Source organism: Felis catus, chromosome D3 (genome assembly GCF_018350175.1).
Source record: "Felis catus isolate Fca126 chromosome D3, F.catus_Fca126_mat1.0, whole genome shotgun sequence".
NCBI classification, from domain to species: domain Eukaryota; kingdom Metazoa; phylum Chordata; class Mammalia; order Carnivora; family Felidae; genus Felis; species Felis catus.
The window spans coordinates 17,974,511-17,998,674 of NC_058379.1; the positions used below are offsets into that span (position 1 = coordinate 17,974,511).

The 24,164-nt window shown below is 49.3% G+C and overlaps 1 protein-coding gene across 4 annotated transcripts; it reads left to right on the plus strand.

Moving 5' to 3' along the window:
- The first annotated feature begins 5,383 nt into the window (after positions 1 to 5,383).
- DAO (D-amino acid oxidase) lies at positions 5,384 to 24,015 on the plus strand. Of its 4 annotated transcripts, XM_045041714.1 has the most exons (14): positions 5,384 to 5,670; positions 6,999 to 7,110; positions 10,166 to 10,368; positions 12,946 to 13,060; positions 14,328 to 14,404; positions 16,145 to 16,210; positions 18,364 to 18,418; positions 19,639 to 19,743; positions 19,825 to 19,981; positions 20,153 to 20,295; positions 20,648 to 20,730; positions 21,646 to 21,763; positions 22,301 to 22,399; positions 23,615 to 24,015. In XM_045041714.1, the coding sequence occupies exons 3-14, from the start codon at positions 10,175 to 10,177 to the stop codon at positions 23,744 to 23,746; spliced, it is 1,344 nt and encodes a 447-aa protein (XP_044897649.1). In that variant the 5' UTR covers positions 5,384 to 5,670; positions 6,999 to 7,110; positions 10,166 to 10,174; the 3' UTR covers positions 23,747 to 24,015. The 4 variants fall into 4 exon arrangements, with proteins under 4 accessions (XP_044897649.1, XP_019670209.2, XP_006938717.2 ...); XM_006938655.4 differs by lacking the exon at positions 6,999 to 7,110 and having other exon boundaries at positions 5,393 to 5,670; XM_019814650.3 differs by lacking the exons at positions 6,999 to 7,110; positions 19,639 to 19,743 and having other exon boundaries at positions 5,388 to 5,670; positions 19,789 to 19,981.
- Positions 24,016 to 24,164: the final 149 nt, after the last annotated feature.

A 24,164-nucleotide genomic window follows, 5' to 3' on the forward strand; every position in this document is an offset into this window, starting at 1 on the left:
TTGGCTGTGTCTTAGGAAAAGGGGAAATTTGGACACGGAGGCAGACGTGCAGGGAAATTGCCGTGTGAAGACTGCAGTCTTGCCACAAGCCAAGGAACACCCAAGGTCACCAGCCAAGCCCCCAGAAACTGGGGGAGAAGCGTGGAACAGATTCCCATGGCCCTCAGAAGGGCCAACAGCCTCATTTCAAACTCCTGGCATCCAGACCCACGAGGCAATTGCATTTCTGTTGTTGAAACCACGCAGTTTTGAAAGCAGCTCTAGGAAACGAATACACCTGATACGATCGTTGCCTTGGATGCAGAAACTGAGGCTCAGAGCGGAGCTAGCATTTGAACCCAAGCCAACCAGACCCCAAGGCCCAGGTGCAGGTTGTCAGCCTTTCTAGCCCAAGAGGCAACAGTTTGGATGAGACCCCGTGTGCGGGGGGCGGATGGTGTTCAGAGGACTGAAAACCTGAGTCATCAGGCATGGTGTCCCGGGAGGGAGCGTTGGTATGCAGGACTCCTGCCGAGGCATCTCTCTGGGCCGGTTGATGGGCACGGGCAGCCAGGCAGCCTCAGAGCTCTGTGTTCCTTCCTGTATGTTGGCCAAAGTCTCCATTCCTCTGCCCACTCCCTGCTTTAACCTGGTTTCGTGGGTTTCCCCTGCTAGGAGAGGGGCTCTGCCTGTCTCCAGGCATCCCCTCACCTCTCTGGTGGGTTGACTCACAGGATTTGGGTTAGCCTGACCCTGCCTGTAACTCGCCCCATGTCCGCAAGTGATACAGTGACCCTTGCTGGGCCTTGGAATCTCAGCTTGTGAGATGGCGCGGTTAAATGTTCCAAGAGAGAGGATTTGTTGTGTAAATGCGGCTCTATGCATGTGATGGTCCTCCTAGGTGGTCCTTCGGATCCCCATCTCCTGGTACTTCCTGCCTTTCTGGACCATTCCTCACAATGCATAGGGCTGACGATGTAACTACTATATAATCACAGATGTGACAGTGTGTGACCTCTGAGGTGAGGTCATACAAGACGCTGTGCCTTCCATTTTGCTCTCTCTTGGACCGCTCCCTCTCAGGGAGCCCTGTTGCCATGTCATGACGACATACTCCCGCAGCCCCTGTGGAGAGAGTTCCCCATGGCAAGGAACGGAGGCCTCCTACCAACAGCCAGCACCAACTTACCAGCCATGTGAGCGGACCACCTTGAAAGTGGATCGGTCCTCTGGCCCCATTGAAGCCCCCAGTGAGACTAGAGTCATGGCCAACATCCTGACTGGATCTTAAGAAAGACGCAGCCATGGGGCACCTGGGTGACTCAATGGATTAAGCGTCCGACTTCAGCTCAGGTCATGATCTCGCAGTTCGTGGGTTTGAGCCCCGCGTTGGTCTCTGTGCTGACAGCTCAGAACCGGGAGCCTGCTTCAGATTCTGTCTCCCTCTCTTTCTGCTGCCCCCCCCCCCCCCCCCATGCTCGCTAGCTTGCTCTCTCTCTCTCTCTCTCTCTCTCTCAAAAATAAACATTAAAAAAAAAAAGATTTTCTTTTTGCTAGATTTTGAGGTAGTTTGTTATATGGTAACAGAAAAGGAATACAGCAGCCATATAAAAATGTTATAAAACAACGCACTGTTGTATTTTATGAAAGATTTTCAGAAAATATTAAGCATTGGGGGGAAGCAGGTCACAAATTAGGATATGACAAGATCCGAGTTTTGGAAGAAAAGTATGAGGAGTTAGAAAACTACCAAAGAACAAAAAAGAAGACATATATGGAGAGATGTAAAAGCTTTTTTTTTTTTAATATTTTATTTTTGGGGCACCAGCATGGCTCAGTCAGTTAAGCACCTGACTCTTGATCTCGGCTCAGGTCATGATCTCAGTCGTGGGGTCGAGACAGCATCAGGCTCCATGTTGACTGCGTCATGATCTCAGTCGTGGGGTCGAGACAGCATCAGGCTCCATGTTGACTGCTTGGGATTCTCTCTTTCTCTATCTGCCCCTTCCTCTCTCTCTCTATCTCTCTCTGCCCACCCCCCCCCCAAATAACTCAAAAAAATATTTTATTTTTAAGTCATCTTTATTTACACCTGACATGGGGCTTAAACTCACAACCCCAAGACCAAGAGCCTCATGCTCTACCAACTGAGCCAGCCAGGTGCCCTAGAAATGCTTTGTTTTTGTTGGAAATACTCATTATAGTAAGATTATCAATCTTTCTAGACTAAAATAAATGCAATTCCAGTGAAAATCCCAACCTAATTTTTTGGAGTGTAGGGGATCCTGATAAGAGATACAAGTTATTGGGCACATAGTGTGCATTGCGTCCTGTGACAATCACTGTTTCATTTTAATTCCACAGCAGGAGAAATCCCTGGCTATTTAGTTTTTCCGCTAGTAAGGAACTGTTATCAGCCCCCTCCCCTAGCTTGTCTGAGATCCTGAGGACCATGAGGGGTGGAGCTGGGTGAAGCCAGGCATGTTTGATACTAAAATAATGCTCTTAGATGTCCTGCCATGTGGCCTCCTGATTGTTCTCTGGTTTCCTTTTTTCCTTCTTTTGAATAATTTTGTAGTTGGCATTGAAGACGATGATTTTTTTTTTTAAGTAAGCTCTAGACCCAACGTGGGGCTTGAACTCATGACCCCCGAGATCAAGAGTCACATGCTCTTCTGACAGAACCAGCCAGGTGCCCCCATACCCTGCTTCTATTCTCTGAAATTGATTCCAAATGAATCAAATATTCAAATGTAAAAAAAAAAACCCTCACAAGTTCTAAAAAGTCTGTGCGAGTAATTTATAAAAAGGGGCAGGAAGGGGAGGGGAGGAAAGGCTTCTAAATATGATACTAATGGCAGAAACCATGAAGGAAAAAAAAGATGAATAGATTTGACTACAAAAAAGTTTTAAAATCTTTTCATGGCGAACACAGTGGGGAAAACATTGCAACAGAAGGAGGAAACCCATAAACATAAAAGCAATTCTTCCAAATCAAAAAGAAAAATAGCCAACTCACTTCAAGGGAAAAATGAGCTAAATACATACATACATCATACGGCATCTGGGTGACTCAGTCAGTCAGGCGTCCGACTTGGTTTCAGCTCAGGTCATGATCTTGCAGTTTGTGAGGTCAAGCCCTGTGTCAGGCTCTGCACTGGCAGTGAGGAGCCTGCCTGGGATTCTCTCTCTCTCCTTCTCTCTCTGCCCCTCCCCTGCTCGAGCTCTTTCTCTCTCTCTCAAAATATATAAATAAACATTAAAGAATTTTTAAAAATACCTACATCATACATACATACATACAGAGACACCTTATAAAGAAATCCCAAAGAGCCCATCACCATATGACCATATGCAATGTCATCAGCAGGGCTGGAATGAGGTGGATGGGGGCTGTGCAAAATTTAAGGAGGCTTTCACTCTCAAGATGGTTCAAGTACAAGGTGGGGAGCTCCTTTGAATTTATCAATCGATACAGCTCTTCTGGAGGACCGTCTGGCAAAAACGGTTGAACGTTTTAGTATATGTGCTGCCGAAGTGAGCACCGGATGAACGTTTTAAATGTGCAAACTCTTTGGCACAAAGATTCCATTTTTAGGAATCGAGTCTGAGGAAATAATTAGACGAGTGTGCCAAGGAACACATTCGGGATATTTGTTGGTAACATAAAAAAAAAAAAATTCTAGGGACACCCCCCCTGAGGGACTAACTGGAAAAATTGTTATATCCACAGACAGTAGTACCCTGTGTGAAACGGAGGCTGCTGTCCTATAATTGTATGGAGAGAGATTCAGGACCTACCATGTTGGTAAGTGAACAGAACAGGAGACACAGCGCGTATAACACGGTCCCATTTTGTCTCTGGGATATTCACCCGATGTTAACAGCCCCTATTTCCTTGTGGCAGGATTGGCCGCAGGTGATGAGAACTTTCATCTTTCTACCTCCTGTGTCGTATACATTTACAGGGGTTATGATTACCTTAACACTTAGGAAAGTTATAATAAAACTGGTTTTATCTGAAGGAGAGTAGGCGCGCATTGACTCGTTATTCTGTAACTTTACCGGCCGCACCCAGAATTCTGCCTCCTGCAGGGAATTCTCCCGGTGAATGATCCTTTGGCCCTAACCAAGTGAATTTCAGAGCTCCAAGAAGCCATGCTGTTTATCAACCAGCCACGGGAACAGAAGGATCTTTGACTCCTACAACTCCACCCAAATATACAGAAATTGCTTCCAAAGGTCCTTCAGGGCTTTTGGGGGGGGCCTTCTCTCATTATGATCAGCAAACTTTGTGTATTCAGAATAGTTTCTTAACGGGGCACCTGGGTGGCTCAGTCGGTTGAGTGTCCAACTTTGGCTCAGGTCATGATCTTACGGTTCACAAGTTCGAGCCCCCCACTGGGTTCTGTGGTGGCAGCGTGGAGCCTGCTTGGGATTCTCTCTCTCTCTCCCTCTCTCTCTCTCTGCCCCTCCTCCCCCTCAAAAATAAAATAAACATTAAAAAATAAATAAATATTCCCATGAACTTGGGGCACAAGGTCATGTGATATCAAAGTGAAACATGAAGATGATTTAAAAAATTCAAAAGAAGTTAAAGTATATAAAGGGCGGAGTTCACCCCATCCTTTTAAAAATTATTACTAAAAAAAAAAAAAAAAAAACCCACGCACTAAATATATGCATTTTCTTATTTTATCCAAACTTTTAAAAAAATGTTTATTTATTTTTGAGCGGGATGGGGAGTGCAAAGAGAGAGGGAGACAGAGAATCAGAAACAGGCTTCATGCTGACAGCAGTGAGCCCGATGCGGGGCTCGAACTCACAAACTGTGAGATCATGACCTGAGCCCAAGCCCCACGCTCAACGACTGAGTCATCCAGGCGCCTCCTATCCAAACTGTTGCATTTGATGCAAGATAGGGAAGGGGAGGTTGGATCTTCAAAGCTGACCCAAAGGATGCCTTACTCAGGGGTGGCAAGTCCCTCTCTCAGGGCCTCAGTTTCCCCATCCACATAGTGAGGCGCCTGATGATTTTTTGGCTCCAGTAACCCAGCTCCAGGTCTAGCCCCGGCAGAGGAGGGACCTGGAGTCCTGCCGCCCGTGTCTCTGGGATACGGGAACAAAGAGCCACCCAAACAGGCGTTGCCTTGAGTCTCTCCTTGGCCTCATGCACCCAGCATTCCAGAATGGCATTAGGCTGGCCGGCTGGCCGCTGGAGCCCCTGTCCTGTATCTCTGGCCTCCCTGCAGGGCTCCCAGGCTGACCAGGCCCACAGCGGCTCAAGGAACAACCTTCCCCTCCCCCAGGGTGGCAGCAGGAAGAGGGAAGAAAGAGGATCGTCTCCAGCTGGCCCAGGAGACAGACCTCCTTGTCCCCATCAGCCCTGCCGCCCTCCCTCCCCACCGAGGGCTGTCCGCAGGGGCTTGGGATCGGCCAGAAAAGTCAGGCAACTTTTCAGGGACCAGAAGGAGGGGAGGGGAGGGGAGTCTCCCAGCCTGTGAGAAGCAACAGCGCCAAGCCCTACCCCTCGCTGTGTCCTGTCCACAAGTCCAGACTTTGACCCTGAGCTTCAGTCCCCGTTGGCGGGCAGAGGGCTGAGGACAGGACGCCTCAGAATCAGGAGACTCCTCTCAGGAGGTAAAATCCTGTGCCCAGCTGTCTCCTTTCTTCAGAAGTCTGGCAATCCAGGTGAGTGGGGGCGGCGGTGCACCAGGACCCAAGGTCCTCCGGGCGTTAAGGAGAAGGCTCCACATTAGAGCCCAAGGCAGGTAACAGCCCTGGAGCCAAGGCAGGAACGCAGGCAGGTGCCTTCGCCTCTCCAGACTTCCTTTCCCTCATCTGGAAGACAGGGATCATAATCACCTCTTACGGGGTTAACTTGAGTATCAAAAGAGGTGATGAACAGAACGTACTGAGCACGGACTGGGCACATAGCAAGTACTCAATAAACGGTAATTATTATTTGGGGGCAGGGAGCCGATAGCCCGGTTATCAAGCATTTATAGAATCCATTCCATTTTCAAGAGCAGTTGTGAAAATGTCAGCCTCCTAAGAAGTAGCCATAGGGCACAACCCGATTATGTTTATTCAAATACCTTGTCTGTGACTTGTTGATTTGTTTTAGAAGTCTTTCCTTTTTTTTTTTTTTTTTTTTTTTTTTTTGGTAGATGCAAATAGCAATCAGAGGCCCAAGCTGGCCCAAATTCCTTTCTAGGGACAAGGAGGGTTATAAGCCAACACGTACCAAGACTGAAAAACAAGCAGAAAGCGTCAGGTGCTAACTTCCTGCCTGCTCCCTAATCGTTACACGGCATGGCAGAGAAAACTCAGCTAGAACAGGCTCCAGGTCCCAGCGCTGTCCCACACCGTTCGCGTGACGCTGGGAGAGTGACTTCCTCTCCCTGAACCTCAGTCCCGTGTCTGTAGAACCTCCCAGTTGAGAGGATTAAGTAAGAGGATGTCGGTACTAAATCTACACGTATGTGGTGAGCGGCAGAGACCCAAAATTCTCTTCCTGCTGCACACTTACGGAGACGTTATAATTACACACACACACACACACACACACACACAGATAGATGTAAGAACCTCAGCATCTTCCTGGATGCACACTCCAAGCATGATCGGTTGAAGGGATGGTACGAGACCCTGGAGAAAGGCAGTGCTAATAGAAACGCGAGCAACAACCGAGCAAATGGTTGACTTAGTAATCGAGCTGTGTGCATGGGAGTCTAAAACTTCATTAGCCCCATGCATCATTGATTTTACCTGGGGCTGGGGCTGTCAAATCCTGCAGCCTAGCTCCTGCTTCTCAAGAGAACCTCCTGCATTTACACTGCACTTTAACACACACACACACACGCATGCACACAGGGGCTCTAATCAGCATCAGATTGGATTCACGTAGTTCAAGAGGCTCGGCTTCGGGAACACGTTTTCCCTTCTCAATTCGACGCCTGCCAGCGTCACGCTAAAAATGCCTACAAACGTTTTATTTCACGTTTTTTGTTTTTCAGTGCGGGACCCTGAAATATCGGCTGTTTATTTCTCACCTGTTTAGCCCTCAGATTTTCCAAATAGTGTGATTTGCCAGCCCAGTGTGCCTGGTGCTCAGGGACGTGGACTTGTGTGAGTCAGGCTGCGCTGGGCTTTGCCTCTCGCCAGCTGGGTGTCTGAGCCTTACTTGCTTCATCTGTCAAATGGGCAGAAGGATAACGCTGAGGGTTGTTAGGAGCTGAAAACAGATACAGTGTGTGAAGTTCTCAGCGCCGTGACAGTCGCATGCCACCAATGCTCTTGTTGGACCTCTGTGTTGCCAGCTCTTTTCCTGACTCGACCTATTCTTGCTTTATACAGAGCTCTTTTCACCCCAAGACCCCCACGAACCCTTTTGTCACAAATGTGTCATTTTGGTTGAGTCTCTCCTCTTTTTCCGCGCCTCCCTTTCCCCATCTGTGTAACAATGTCTAACTCCTTTTTAGAATTTGACACTCTGGAGAAACTGAGTCCGACAATGTTACTTACCCCTCTTTCTCTTGGCCATTTGGTTTGAGACCTTGCTCTGGGCCTCCCTCATGCTTTTTTTTTTTTTTTTTAATTTTTTAACCTTTATTTATTTTTCAGAGACAGAGCACAAGCAGGGGAGGGGCAGAGAGAGAGGGAGACACAGAATCCAAAGCAGGCTCCAGGCTCTGAGCCGTCAGCACAGGGCCGGATGCGGGGCTCGAACTCACCAACTGTGAGATGACCTGAGCTGAAGTTAGAAGCTTAACTGACTGAGCCCCTTCATGCTCTAGGAGCCCCTTCATGCTCTTCTTTGGGGCGTGTGCCCCTGCTCCTAACCAGAGGCTTTGACACACCTGAACAGCCTGGTTATAGGAGACATGCCGAGTCCCAGCTCTGCTTTGGTGCAAAGCCTCTTTCTCCTTGCCCAGAGACCTCTGGGGGGTTTTCACACTCTCCTTCTAACGCTTTACCACTTCTATTATATAAGCAACTCCTCGTTTCCTCCAGCCTTTGCTGGTTTTCTAGGTGATGAGATGACGAAAAAAAAAAAAAAAAAAAAAAAGAACAGGCCCCGGAAAAGGCAGAGCTGGGTTCACACCCCACCTTTCCTCCAACTCTTGTTATGATTTCAAATAATTTACCTTGCTCTCTCTGGCCTCAGCTCCCTCACCTGTAAACTGGGTGACAGTCACTGCTGTCATTTTATGAGCCCCCCAGTGGGTAGAACAGTAGATAAAAGTCCCCGCCCTCCCGGAGCTGATATTCTGGTGGGGAGATTATAGGCAGGGAGCTTTGTTAACCCTGAACAGTTTATAGAAGAGGAAACAGAGACTTGAGTCAGCGTGACCAACTCATTCCGGTCTGGCCCAGGACTCTCCTGGTTTTAGCACTCAAGGCCCACATCCTGGGGATACCCTCAGTCCTGGGAAACTGGGACTTCGATCACCCGTGCTCAGTTAAGTTAAGCGACTTGCCCACGGCCACACAGCTGGGGTGTGCCCGAGCCAGGCTGTGAGCCTAGTACGTCTGCCCCCCAGCCTGAGCTGTTACTGCCGCCCCCCCTGTGCTGTGCCTTCTTATTGTTAGTGCACAAAAGTGGGCAACTCTACGGAGTTATTGCAGAGAGAGTCAGAAGGCCCAGAGAGGGGAAGGAAGTTGGCCAAGGCCACACAGAGAGTCAGAACTAAAGCCAGATCTGATTCCCCCTTCTTCCTCTACTCCTTCCCCCAGTGTTCTGTTGTTATGTTCAAGGCTCTGGGGGACAGAAGGGGGTCACTACGTATTGAGGGCCTACTCTGTGCCAGGTGCCGTACTAGGAGCCTCCGGCAGGCTAGTGGTTTAATTTTCAGGATGACCTGGCGAGGTCAGGGTGACTCTTATTTTAAAGACGAGGAGATTGAATCTCCTGAGGCAAAGTGTGGGGGAGGAGGAGTGGGAGGAGGCTAGGAGTCCCCAAGAGGGTTGGCCCCTGTAACCAAGCCTTGCAGCCGGAAGGGGAATGGCCCAGAGGAGCAATGCCTTTCCGTTTTGTGGTTTTATCTCCAACTTGGCTGCTGAAACCCCGACGGAGTCCAGTTCTTGTGGGCTGGAGCCGTTTTTCCCTTTTACAAAACTAGGCCATATTGAGAATGTCCTGCGGATCAGGGCCACGGGGTTGCCAGGAGGCTTGGTCCGAGGGAGGAGGGCTGTGAGTGTAGAGGAGGGAAAGTTGAACTTGGCCCTTCCGGGCACAAAAAGTCCTCTTGTTCTGCCCCAGCAGGAGCGGACACAGTATTTCCCTGCTGTGCTGGGCCCAAGCAGCTTCAAGGTCAAAAGCTGCTGGGCCTTTTAAACTTCTGAGGACACAGCCAGCCCAGCCCCCAAGGCCGGCCCTGACTGAGTGTGTGTGCTGCAAGATCTGAGTTCTAAAGCCAGACATTACACCCCGCTAGCCGCCAGCTCGGTGCCCGGTGGGTGTGCCAGAAGTCGATGTTGAGTTTGCTTGGATCGAAATTGAATCCCAACAGCACCCCTTACTGGCTGTGTGACCTCAGGCAACTTACCGCACCTCTCTGAGCCTCCTTTCCTCATCCGGCCAACGAGGCCAATAACACCAGCCCCTGCCTCCGAAGAATGTGGGGAGACTTAGAAGAAATGATGCATTCGGGAAGCATTTAGTACCGGGGCTGGCACACCGTAGGTGTCCCACAAAAGTCAGTAAAATCACTTCTTTTGCGCCTGACCCTGTGTTAAGGGTTTTTACATTGGCCATCTTGTTAAATCTCCCATGTACTGTCCAAGCTAGGGGTTGTTTTTCCCATTTATCAGAAGTTGAAGTCTCATTTCACCGTCAATGGCCAGTAGGTGGCAGAGTTGAGGTACGAGACTTGAAGCTAGAGCCCATTGTCCCGAAGGCTAGACTCCCAGCCCGCAGCCAGGCCTTCTGCTCCGTCCTTTTTATGTCCCCGGGCTGGGGCAGGGTATCCGGGGAGGCTCCCCAACTAGAGCGGCATCCCTTCCCTGCTGTGTGACCTGGGGCAAGTTGCTTGGCCTCTCTGTGTTTCAACTTTTTTCCGTTCGTGAGGGTCATCAAGAGGGCCGGGTACAGAAGGGGCTTGGCGGTATCTGGCACTTTCTAAGCTTTCAGGGGATAGGGGTGATGGCGGTAACGGCACACTTCAACCCTTCCGTCCCGCAGGCCGGCACGATGCGTGTGGTAGTGATCGGAGCGGGTGTCATCGGGCTGTCCACCGCCCTCTGCATCCACGAGCGGTACCGATCAGTCCTGCCATCCCTGGACATGAGGGTCTACGCCGATCGCTTCACCCCGCTCACCAACACCGACGTGGCGGCCGGCCTCTGTCAGCCCTACCTCTCGGACCCCAGAAACCCACAGGAGGCGTGAGTGAGGGTCCCAGAGACTGGCCCGGGGACTGGAGGGGCTGACTCTGATGAGGGGATGCTCCGGGTTCCCGTCACCGAGAACAAGCTCCTTGTCAAGACTTGGAAGAAAATACTAATAAGCATTAAGCCCTACTGTGTGCCCAATGGAGGATTTCCTCCATTCCTCACGTGATCCATGTGATCAGGAATACTTTTGGGGTTTTTTCCCCCCTAGTTTATAATTATTTATTTAAAGGTCATTTTCATCCAGGGTCGCCTGTGTGGCTCAGTCGGTTGAGCGTCGGACTTTGGCTCAGGTCATGATCTCGCAGTCCGTGAGTTCGAGCCCCGCGTCGGGCTCTGTGCTGACCCCTCGGAGCCTGGAGCCTGCTTTGGACTCTGTGTCTCCCTCTCTCTCTGCCCCTCCCCTGCTCACGCTCTGTCTCTCTCTGTCTCAAAAACAAATAAAAAAAAAACATTAAAAAAATTTTTAAAGGTCACTTTCATCTGATTTCCCCAGTGGCTAACAGAAAACAGAGCCTTCAAAAATCCCAGCAATAGCTGCAAAGAAGGACAAAATTCACTAAAGTTTTTGATGTTGAGTGCTGTAGGGAACAATTTTGCCCTCAGACACATATTTTCTTCCATATATAAATTCATAAGGGGGCCTTTCAATTCTTTTGAACTCATTCTAATTGCTATCTTTAATAGTCTCTTAGCTATATTTAATAGGTTATAGATCTGTTTCTCCTGAATTTGCCCATTGTGACACTTACTAGTCATTTTTATTTAGCGGGGTTTTTTATTTATTTTATTTCTATTATAATTAAAGTTATATTAATTAAGATTATATATATTATATATTATATTAAAATTATATTAAATTGTATTAAATTATCTTAATCAAAATTATTATAATTAATAATTTTTATAATTATTATATTATTTTATATATTTTATTTTAGTTTTTTATTTTAATTCCAGGTAGTTAAAAATGCAGTGTCACATTAGTTTCAGGTGTACGACATAGTAATTCAACACTTTCATACAATAGGAGGCACCCGTCACAACAAGCTCGCTCCTTAACCCCCATCACCTCTTTCCCCCACCCCCCACCCACCCCTCCTGTCTGGCAACCATCAGCGTAATCTCCACAGTTAGGAGTCTGTCTTTTGGGTTGTCTCTCTCTCTCTCTCTTTTTCCCTCTTTGCTCACTTGTTTGGTTTCTTAAATTCCACATATGAGTGGAATCGTATTGTATTTGTCTTTCTCTGATGTATTTCACTTAGCATAATATTCTCTAGCTCCATCCGTGTCGTTGCAAACGGCAAGACTTCGTTCTTGTTTATGGCTGAGTAATATTCCACTGTGTATATATAGACCACATCTTCTTTATCCATTCATCAACCGATGGGCACTGGGACTGCTTCCATATCTTGGCGATTGCAAATAATGCTGCCATGAACATCAGGACGCATGTACCCATTTGAATTAGTGTTTTTGTAGTCTCTGGGTAAATACCCAGTAGTGTGATTACTGGCTCATAGGGTGGTTCTATTTTTAACTTTTGGAGGAACCTCTGGATCAGGAGTACTTGTCAGTGGGTGGATGGATGCTCAGGTTTAACAAGGACGTTGCAAAGGTTATCATGTCTGTTTAGAAACTGCAAACTGCTGGCAGCTTCAGAAATCCACAAGTACGTAACAACTCAGACCGAAGTTACATTCTCCCGTACATTCCGAAACCAACGCTCCTGATCAGTGGGTGGCAATTCAGGGGCCCAGGCTCCTTGCATCTCATAGCTCTGCTGTCCTTCTCTGTGGCTTCTGATGTGGCCGCTGTGCCTTCTGATGTCAGTACGCCGTGCTTCCAGAAGGAGCACAGCATAAGGACCGCACGCGCAGTCCATTGGCCAGAACGCAGCCACACACCCACGCTGGCTGCACGGGAGTCCGGGAGGTGTACCTGGGCTCTGTGCCCACGAAGAAGAGAAGGAAAATGTCTGGGAGCCACGAGCCACAGTCTACTGTCGGCATTTACATGGGGGGGGTGCTCAGAGTGAGCCTGAACTGTGGGGCTCGAAGGCCTCAAGCAGGTCAAAGCCTTCGTTTATTATTATTTTTTAAGTGTTTATTTATCTATTTTGAGGGAGTGAGTTAGAGAGAGAGCAGGGGAGGAGCAGAGAGAGAGGGAGACAGAATCCCAAGCAGGCTCCACACTGTCAGTGCGGAGCCCAACACGGGGCTCGAACCCAGGAAACGTGAGATCATGATCGAGAGTCGGACGCTTAACCGACCGAGCCACCTGGGCGTCCCCGAAGCCTTCTTTTAAACTCACAGCTACACGAGCCCAGGCCCAAGGTGGGCCCCAGATGGTTCCTTCCTTCTCTTTCCTATGAATGGGGAAATACTAGAAAGTCTGGGGATGGGGAAAACCCCTTAGGCATTTGGGACGCTTGCAGGAGTGAACAGGCTAGATTTCTGGATTTGGACATATCTCCACCAGCGTGAGCATAACCCCACACAAGCCAAGCCTCAGAGCTTTCTTGTCCAGCTCAAGGTATTAGGTGACCAAGACTCTGGGGGATCCTTCCAGGGATTGGAACCAGCAGACCTTCGACTATCTCCTGAGCCGCGTCCATTCTCCCAACGCCGCAAACGTGGGCCTGGCTCTAGTCTCAGGCTACAACCTCTTCCATGAAGCTATTCCGGTGAGTGAGGAGTCCTTGACCATGGGGCAGAGCCTCGATCACAGACCGGGGCTGGGGACCCGAGTCAGGGAGTTACTTTGAGCCTTGTAGGTGGACCAACTCTTGCATTCAAATCAGGTTTACTTTAAATTCTCTTTTTGCTTTAAAATTATTTCTGGTTCCAATTTGGCTCTTAAATTGGCAGAGACCAAAGAATTTTCGGATGACGCAGGGGACCTGGTCTCTGGTTGAGTCAAACCCAGACACGTCTTGTAGTGGTGGTGATTTCACGTGGCAGCCGCAAGGCTTCCTGGGTCCCTGGAGGTCCCAGGACTTTTCACTAAGCTAGATTAAAACACTCAGCGTGGCGCAAACACTCAGCGTGGTGCATTTTATGTACCAGGCCGTGTCCTAATCACGTTACAACTAGTGACTGGTTTCATTCTCATTATCACCGGCAAGTCAGCACTAGCATTGGCTTCTTTTCACAGATGAGAAAATAGAGGCTCCGGGGAATGGAGCAGTAACTTGCTCAAAGTCAGAGAACCAAAGTGGCAGAACTGGGATTTGAACCCAGGCCCTCTGTGACCCCCGTGGTGCCCAATGTGCTAAGAAGGGCACAGCCTTGGGGGATGTCCTCAGGTTGCTTAAAGAGACGAGCCTGGCTGGATGCCCGGAACCCCAGGCCAGCTCTCTAAGGCTTAGTCAATGTTTAGCACCGAGCTAAGGGCATTACCCGCATTGTCTGTTACCTTCCGTGGGACCAAGTGTGATTACCGACTCCATTTTACGGACAAGAAAATGGAGTCTCAGAGAACTCAAGGTGGTCTGTAGTCAGGCCCAAGCCTCCACCAAGTTGTCTGACCCTATTCCCTATTGCCTCGCACTCTCACCCCTTGGGAACCCTGTCACCTTCTTTTTCTCTCTTATTTCTGACTCTTACCCTATCACTTGCCCTCAGCCTCACGTTCCCCTTTCCTAGCGTCACGGTTAAGACCACGGACTCTGGAGCCCAACTGTATCATTGGTTCAAACCTCAGGTCAATCATTTATTAGCTGTGTGACTTTAGACAAGTTACTTCACCTCCTGAAGCCTCAACTGGCCCATCTGTGAAAACGGAGATGAGAATAGTATCTGCCTCCGTGGATTGCTGGGGATATTAAAGGGAGTGGGATAAATAAAATGCTTTGAAGTGCACCTTCCATGCAGTACGCGTTGTTTAAGTTTCGTTACCGTTTTTATTGACTTTCACTCATCCCTGTGCCTCCTTCTCTCCTTCCTCGGCAGGATCCCTCGTGGAAGAACACAGTTCTGGGATTTCGGACGCTGACTCCCAGGGACCTGGACATGTTCCCTGATTACAGGTGAGGTTATTGTCATGGGCGAAGGGGCTACGGTCCCACGATTCAGACGGATCCGTCCAGGAGGCAGCGAAAGATGGAGACACCAAGTTTCCTGTCCCGTCCCAGGCCAACAGCCACCGGCACCAGAGACTCCTGGTGCTCTGTCCAGCTCTATTGGAGAAGCCACCCCCTCAACGGGGCCCTGGGCTGGGGCGGTGGAGGATATGGAGTCACAGAACTGAAGCCCTGAAGCTCCCTATCGCCACCCTCTTTTCTAGATGAGGAAACGGAGCTTCAGAGAGTCTAAGCGGCTTCCCAAGGTCACACAGCCAAATGACCAAAATGGGATTCCGACCCAGTCTGCGTGACCCCCAACACCTCTGTTCTTTTCCTTGAAGCATAATGTCTCTTTGGTCCTCCCCTCACCCCACCCCATGCCTGAATCCCCTCTAAAAATGCATGTCCAATCTCCACTTGCGCACTCTAATGTCAGGGATGGATTTTTAAAAAATTTTTATCTATTATTTTTTTTTTTTAATTTTTAAAATATTTATTTATTTATTTATTTGAGAGAAAGAGACAGAGCATGAACAGGGGAGGGGCAGAGAGAGAGGGAGACACAGAATCCAAAGCAGGCTCCAGGCTCCGAGCTGATAGCACAGAGCCTGAGGCGGGGCTCAAACCTACAAACCGCGAGATCATGACCTGAGTGGAAGTTGGACGCTGAACTGACTGAGCCACCCAGGCGCCCCTGTTTTGTTTTGTTTTTTAATTTACATCCAGGCTAGTCAGCATATAGTACAATAATGATTTCAGGAGTAAAACCCAGTGATTCATCCCCTACATATAACACCTGATGCTCATCCCAAGTGTCTTCCTTAATGCCTCTTGCCCATTTAGCCCATCCCCCCACCCGTAACCCCTCCAGCAACTGTTTGTTGTCTATATTTAAGAGTCTCTTATGTTTTGTTCCCCTCCCTGCTTTTATATTATTTTTGCTTCCCTTCCCTTATGTTCGTCTGTTTGGTATCCTAAATTCCACATGTAAGTGAAGTCATATGATATTTGTCTTTCTCTGACTAATTTCACTTAGCCTAATACACTCTAGTTCCATCCATATTGTTGCAAATGGCAAGATTTCATTCTTTTTGATTGCCGAGTAATACTCCACAATACTCCACTGTTCATGTGTGTATATATATATGTACATATACATATACATATATACATATACATATGTATATACGTATGTATATACATATACATACATACATATGTACATATGTATATACATATACATATACATACACATATGTACATATACATATACATATACATATGTATATACATATGTATATACATGTACATATGTATATACATATACATATATACATATATGTATATACGTATATACACACACACACACACACACCCCACATCTTCTTTATCCGTTCATCTGTCAGTGGACATTGGGGCTCTTTCCATACTTTGGCTATTGTCGATAGTGCTGCTATAAATATTGGAGTTCATGGTGCCCCTTCAAAACAACACACCTGTGGGATAGATTTTCTGATAGAAAAATTTTCCTTGCACTGAAAACCAGTCCCTGTTCGAACTTCACTCAGTGGTCCTGCCTCTACCTTTGCCACCCCCCCCCCCAAAAAAAGAGACTGCTCCCAGCTCCATTTGAAAGGCTTCTAACATAGCTCTGATTCTGATTCTTTATTTCTTTATTCCCACTCTTACCTGTTCTTACTCTAGCTACGGCTGGTTCAACACAAGCCTGATTGTGGAAGGGAGGAGGTATCTACAGTGGCTGACTGAAAGGTGAGAATTTCAACTTTAGTTTTAGGAAAGCACCTTACAGGGACCAGGGTGTGGTAGGCAACTGTTCATGGGATTTGTCTTTGTATCGACCAGCCCCAAATGTTAAAGAAAACTCAGACTTGGTGGGAGCTATCCTTGGTTCTGATGACTCCTGTGCACTAAAACCAGGGTTCCCGCACCTGACTGGGCACCAGAACCATCTGGGCAGCTCTTTACATGTGATATTTATTGTTGACCTCACCCAAAATACATAATGTTTGTGGAGTACTTTTAATGGATTCTCTTGAGGTTTCCCGATACATTTACGTCCCCCGCAAAACATAAGTTTTTTATTTTTATTTTTATACCTCATGTTTTTTCTTGTCTAACTGTTGTGGTCAGTACCTCCAGAACAATGGTAACTAACACAGGGGATAGTGGGTGTCCCTGTCTTGTTCCTGATGGTAACAGGAATCTTACAGTGTTCTAAATTAGCAAACACTAGCTTTGAGAGACATTTTTATATTGATAGTCATCTTAACGAAGATTCCATATTTCCTATATATTACTGTTTTATTAAGATTTTTAAAAATCTAGAATGGGGGCGCCTGGGTGGCGCAGTCGGTTAAGCGTCCGACTTCAGCCAGGTCACGATCTCGCGGTCCGTGAGTTCCAGCCCCGCTCAGGCTCTGGGCTGATGGCTCGGAGCCTGGAGCCTGTTTTCGATTCTGTGTCTCCCTCTCTCTCTGCCTCTCCCCCGTTCATGCTCTGTCTCTCTCTGTCCCCAAAAAAATAAATAAACGTTGAAAAAAAAATCTAGAATGGATGGGAGCATTTATCAAATGACCTGGGGAGCTTTTAAAAGATATAGATTTCAGGGGCGCCTGGGTGGCGCAGTCGGTTAAGCGTCCGACTTCAGCCAGGTCACGATCTCGCGGTCCGTGAGTTCGAGCCCCGTGTCAGGCTCTGGGCTGATGTCTCGGAGCCTGGAGCCTGTTTCCGATTCTGTGTCTCCCTCTCTCTCTGCCCCTCCCCCGTTCATGCTCTGTCTCTCTCTGTCCCAAAAATAAATAAACATTGAAAAAAAAATTAAAAAAAAAAAGATATAGATTTCAGGACCCCACTTCAAATCTATTGAATCAGATCCTCTGGAGTGGGGGCTTAGAAATTTGTGTGATTCTAATTATCAGCCAGGTTTGGAAACAACTAAAAAGCAATAAAAAAAACGTAGTTATCTCTCCTAACCTTAGGATACCTCTGACTCCTGCCTAGCCTCTTCCTAGACAGTAAGTTCCCACTTTTTCTATCTTGAGGGAATTATGTAGATAAAATAGTCCTGAAGTCATGCTTCACTTTTCACAGGATTTCCTTCCTGTTCTTTTGATGTTTCTACTGCGTCTCTAACAATGACAGATATTTTTCCCTCTGGGACATTTTGAGGGAGGGGTGGATGTCCCCAGCCCACCTTCCTCCTCATGCCCTGCTTCTGACAAAGGGGCGTTTAGCATTGGTCCAACCCTGCCCTGCTTCCACCCCGCATCTCGTTCTCCTTAATGGTGTAAAGCAATATAGTAGTAGTAGGATGAGTTTTGAGCCAACACACCTGGGCTTACGTTACGTCCCAATCCCATTGTTGACTCACTGTACAACCTTCAACAAGGCCCTTCTTTCTTTTTTTTTTTTTTAATTTTTTTTTCAACGTTTATTTATTTTTGGGACAGAGAGAGACAGAGCATGAACGGGGGAGGGGCAGAGAGAGAGGGAGACACAGAATCGGAAACAGGCTCCAGGCTCTGAGCCATCAGCCCAGAGCCCGACGCGGGGCTCGAACTCCCGGACCGCGAGATCGTGACCTGGCTGAAGTCGGACGCTTAACCGACTGCGCCACCCAGGTGCCCCAACAAGGCCCTTCTTTCATCGGCATCTGCCCGACCAGGGGCTTGGACCATCTCAGGTTTCCCAAGGGCCATTTCATGGACCACCAGTCTATCAAGGTGCTCATGAACTGACCTGACAACACAGCCATGTTCTCCAGGAGCAACCTGTGGGACTAATGTCCCCAGAAGGTTCTTTGGGAAACATCTCCCATGCCATCCTCTTGGAGAGATGGGACAAATAACTGAGTCCTGGGTTTTTTTTTTTTGTTTTTTTTTTTGATGTGTCTGATCACCCAGGTTAACTGAGAGGGGAGTGAAATTCTTCCAGAAGAAGGTGGAGTCTTTTGAGGAGGTGAGTTGCAGGGCTGGAAGGGGCTGGATATGGGAGGGAGGTGAGGAGGGGAGGCCTCTGCTTCCTGGTGCTGGACTGGGGGGCTCCTTGTTGGGCGCCCGGGATCCCCTGAGGGCTGTCCCAGTCACCAGGCCTTTCTTCAATCCCAGAAGGACTCAAGCATTCTGTCTTGATGTTGGTGGCAGGAACAAAGGGACAGTGGGATTATGGTGGCCATTGGAGGCTAATCTACCTCTAAGCCACGGAGGGTTTTAGGCGCAGAGAGCTGGCTGCCTCTTACCAGTATCAGCTGCACCCCACTCTTGAATTCCAGACACTTGGTTGCTTCCTGCCCAAATCAGGGTTAATGTTTCTGCAAAGTCGAGGCTCTCAGCTGACTCAGCTCCAGAGTAACACCACCATCAATAACAGCTATCCCCATCAGGCACTGGCTCTGTGCCAGGAGCTTTGCTGTATGACTTCACTCAATCCTAGCACCTAGAATTGTGCTCAGTACCTGCAGCTACCAGCATTATATAATGAGTACCTCCTCCGGATCGAGCCCTCCTGGGCACTTGGGATCCATGCTGACTTAGAAACAGCACTTATTCCCAAGGAGTTCACAGGCCAGTGTAGCAAAAACTGGTTCTTGAACAATAACAATGCTTCCAAAGTGTGTGTCCCACGACAAACCTGTGAAGGGAGTCACTGGGGCTGGGCTGGGTGTTTGGGTGCCCATGAGGTTACATCCTTGAGCTGTCAAGTATCCCACACAAGCACAGAGCCAGGGGCTCCAACATGCCTTCTGGAAGTGCCTTAGCAGAGTGTGAGGCAAGAGAATGAAAATCAAAAGGAGTCGGAAGGAAGAAGAGAACTCTCTCTGCATCTGACTTCTTCTGGGAGGTTCCAAGAAGGTTCCCCCCTTCCACAGTACTCCTTCCCAAGCACTTTGACATCCAGGGCCACATTGGATCCTCGCACAGCCTAAGAACAGATATTACCAGCCCTGCTTTACAGCGGAGGCAGCTGGGCCCTGAGGAGGTGATGGAACCTTTCTGAGGTCACATAGCGGGGAAATGGCAGAGTGGAGATTTGGAGGCAGTTCCACGGATTCCTCACTGAGCCCCCTCCCCGCTTTTCTGCAGGGAGCTGCAGGGTAAAGGGCAGGGGGAAGGAGGGGGGTAAGCGGTACCAGGGCCCTCACCCCTTCCCACGCCACCTGCTCTGTTCATCGCTGCCAGGTAGCAAGAGGAGGTGCCGATGTAATTATCAACTGCACCGGGGTGTGGGCTGGGTCATTGCAACCGGACCCCCTGCTGCAGCCAGGCCGGGGACAGATCATTAAGGTGAGTGTGAAGATGAGGGATGGAACTTCCTGCTTTTCTTCATAGAGAGATTGTAGCTGCCTGCTTATTTCCTCTCCAAAGATAGAGGATGCATCGGGGACATCTGTTAGAGGAGCCTCGCAGATTTCAGGCAACTGGCATCTTAAAGAAACAAGAAGGACCAAGAAACATGATTCCTCCAAACATTCTCTTTGGTGGTGGTGGTGGTGGTTGTTCCTTAATACGGCAAAGCATGGGTGTAAGTGTTTGTACATACGCGGGAGTTGCATATTCTTGTAATATGATGAAAAGGGCAAACGTTTATGGAATGTTATCAGGTACAGGCCTGAGCACTTCATTGTGTTCTTAATTTAGTGCTTACCAGAACCCTTTGAGATGGGGTCTACACATGGCCATTGCTATTTTACAGATGGGGAAACACGAGGCACGGAGGAATTAAGTAATATGCACACAAGTTCACACAGGAGTGAGCTGTGGGATTGGGATTGGAGCCCAGGCAACCTGGTTTCAGAGCCTGTGTGTGTCGACATCATCCACGTTGCCTCTCACTGTGTATGTGTGCACATGCGTGCAGGGTGCCTATTTGTGGATGTGGGTGTGTACACCTGCCCATGTTGAGTGTACATGTGTTCCTGATGTGGGCTGATGTGTACGTGGATCGGCACACGTGTGCTGGGCTTCTCTGTGGTCATGCAGGCGAGAATGTGTGAAATTTCAGGGAGCAGGGGTGGCTCTTCCCGCAGGAGCCAGGAAGTCGGCGCAGAGGTGGGGCAGAGGGGTCAGGGGTGGGCTTGGGAATCGGCTCCGCCACCCTTGTCGGAACATCTGGGCACAGAGAGGAGAAGGGCAGGGAAGCCCAGTGATCCGGCTCCCCTGATGAGACTTGTCTGTCCTCAATCAACAGGTGGATGCCCCTTGGATGAAGCACTTCATTATCACCCATGACCCAGAGAAAGGCATCTACAAGTCCCCGTACATCATCCCAGGGTAAGAATCTGACGTCTTAGGGACAGAACAAGGGGCACCTTCATGCCCTCTTTATGCTGCCCACCCCAAGTCCCTGAAAGCTTTTTCTCCCAGTGTTTTCTAAGTGAAGTCGAGCCACTAAATCCCTGGGAAGGCAAGACTCGGCCTTAACCGGGCTCTATCTTGAACAAGCTTTTGGACGACAGGCGTGGCGATACTGGAGACGAAGGTGGTGGGTGTGAGGGCAGGGACCCCGGAAGCGGTGTGACTGGAAATAACGAGAGGGCCGGTGGGAAAGGGGATACGGGTCGAAGGGGATGATGACATTCAGGGGAGAGGTGACGATGTTAGTGACGATGGGGGCTGCGTTGTCACTGATGGGGAAGCCACTTCCTGGGGGTGGTGACTGGGACAAGGATGGTCAGGCGCTGACATTAATGGGGGGGGGCGTGGTGTCGATGACGAGGTCGGTGATGATGGCAGTGATTGGTATTTTTGATGATATCAAGATATAACTGACATATTGTGCACGCTTACGACGTACACGAAGATTTGATATATGCACGTATTACAACATGATTACCTCGGTAAGGTTAGCTGACACGCCCATCAGGTCCCACAATTACATCTTCCCTGTGCGTAGTGAGAATCTTATGGCTTACTCTTTCAGCAACTTTAAAGTCTATAATACGGGATCGCTAACTATAGTCACCGCGTTGTGCACCGGAAGAGGTGACGATGTTGACAGTGACATTGGTGCTGACGGCAGAGATGCTGGTGGGTGGTGATGCCAGGGGCAATTGCAGTGGTGTGGACGGTGTGGATGGCGGTGGGGATGTAGGGAGAGATGGTTGTAAGGGTGAGCATGCCCATGGCCCCCATTAACCTCAAAGGCTTCATTTCCCCTCATCATTGACGCCCTTCACTTTTATCTAGGATCCAGGCAGTGACTCTTGGAGGCATCTTTCAGCTGGGGAACTGGAGCGAGGTAAACAACATCCAGGACCACAACACCATCTGGGAAGGCTGCTGCAGACTGGAGCCCACACTGCAGGTAAGGTGGGAGGGGTCCTGGCAGACCCGGGTCTGGGCAGCTTGACCATGAGACCCCTTGAGTATGGGAAGATACCTCCCACTGGAATAACTGGGCAAACTTCTTCTAACGAGGGACCGTGGAAGACACCCAAATTTGATAATGTACAAGGAAGTCCTGCTGTGAGCTGCTGACACCCGTCTGTGGCTAAGAGTGGCTGTCTTCTGTGGGGACTTCCCTAAAACCACCTTCCTCTGTCTTCACAAGGAGCAGATGTATCCGCTGTAGGGATCTCAGTGTTTGCATTTGCCTGATGATAGCAGTGACAAACGTGATATTGACGAGGGTGGGGCGGAAGTGATGGTGGTATTGACTGGTAATGAATATGCTCAGGATGGTGATAATGATGGTGAGGAGGGGGTGGCCGGTGACATCGTGGTGATGGCTGGTGGCGGTGGTGATGATAATGAGGTTCCAAGAGCTAACCCTGCCATCTAAAAATGGCAGCAGCAAAAAAAAAAATATCTGGAGATGAATTACTAACACTTTTTTTTCCAGGATGCAAAAATTGTTGCTGAGTTGACTGGCCTCCGGCCAGTGCGCCCCCAGATTCGGCTAGAAAGAGAACGGCTTCGTTTTGCATCTTCAAACACAGAGGTATGCTCTCCTGACGAGGAAAGCAAGGGCCTCCCTTACCCGTAAGGGGGCTCTGGCATTTCCAGTCTTGCCTGACATCCGGCTCCACACAGCCTGCCGCCAGGAAAGAACAACACTGGCCGACATCCCCTCCTCTACAAAGACACTGAGGCTCAGTGATGGGAAAGGACCTGCCGAAGGTTGCATAGAGGGCGGTGTGCCCCAGGGTGTCAAAGCCTGTGGCCGAGTAGAAGGGAAGTGGGTACTTACTGAGCCTGCTTTGTGTTCATGACACGAGCAACCTTACTGAATCTCCTCTACAGCCCTTGGGGATAGGGACTGTTGCCCCCATGCTTCAGATGAGGAAATCGGGGGGGGGGGTCTAGCGGGTAGAGTCATCTGCCTAAATCAGACAGCTAGCGCGGGGCACGGCTGGGATGTGGTTTGAGTTGCCCATTTGTGGCTGCCCCATCATCTCTCTGGGGTCCCTCTTTCACGTTCCGTCTTATGAGGTAGGAACTGGGCTTTATTGAGGTGGCAGAAGTTGTCCTGGGCTGAAGGAACTGACCTGAGTAGCTGGGGTCCCCAAAGGAAAAGAATCCTCCTTAGGTAGATAGGTCATCCTTCCTCCCTTATCGCGGGCATGTGGTGTGCGCCTCTGTGCATGTGTGTGTGTGTGCGTGTGTGCGTGCTTGCGTGCACATGTGCACACATACAGAGGAAAGCGTCACGTATAGAGTCAAACTCCCTGCCAATGATTTTGGCTTTAAAAAAGTCCCCAGGGGTCTTGCCTCTGTCCCTAGGATGAATTAGCATGCTAACCGGAGTCCACCCATATGTTGGCCCCACTTATCTTCCCCTCCCCCAACCCCCGAGATAGGTAGAAGACTGTCTATTAATACAGGAGGTTTGGCATTCCGGAGCAGGATGCGGACGAGAAAGGTGATGTAGGGAACTTCAAACAATTTGGGAGAGGGGAATCCCTGACCTCAAGTTCTAGATGATTCTACATTTCCTGTGCTGAGTGCCTAAAGCAGGTCCATCTCCTAAGCAAAAGAGAACCTAGGATGTCGACCCTCCAGTTCCCCAGTCACTTTACTGGTGTTCCTGGGGCCCCACCATCCCTCCAGGGAGCTGAGAGGCCCCCTGCCGCCCTCTGGCTTCACCCAGAACTCTGCAGGAAGCTCCCGAGTCTTCCAGGATGCACGGGGCTCCCGTCTCTCTTACCTCTCCCAGGTCATCCACAACTATGGCCATGGAGGCTACGGGCTCACTATCCACTGGGGCTGTGCCCTGGAGGCAGCCAAGCTCTTTGGGAAAATTCTGGAAGAAAGGAAGTTGCTCAAGATGCCGCCACCTCACCTCTGAAAACACCAGTAACCACCACCTCCCCAAGGACTCCCCGCTCCCCTCGGCCAACCAATCAGTGTATCCCCCTCTAAGGTGTCTCTTCCCCACTTCAGCCCTGGCTCCTTTCTGCAAGAAGTACCAGAGGAGAGGAAGATCCCAAGGCCCATTTCTGGAGGCGAGTCCATCCCTATCTGGGGCTCCCTTTGATCACTGGGGTCTCTCCACCCACTCTGGGCCTGACGGTCTGAAGAGCAGTTGGGGGCCATTATACTGCAAGTCCTTAGAAGAAAGGAAAGCTCGGAAAATCGAAGGGGCGGAGCGCCTGGGTGGCTCAGCATCCAACTTCCGCTCAGGTCATGATCTCACAGTTCATGGTTTTGAGCCCCACACCAGGCTATGTGCTGTTAGCACGAAGCCCACTGTTGATCCTCTGCCC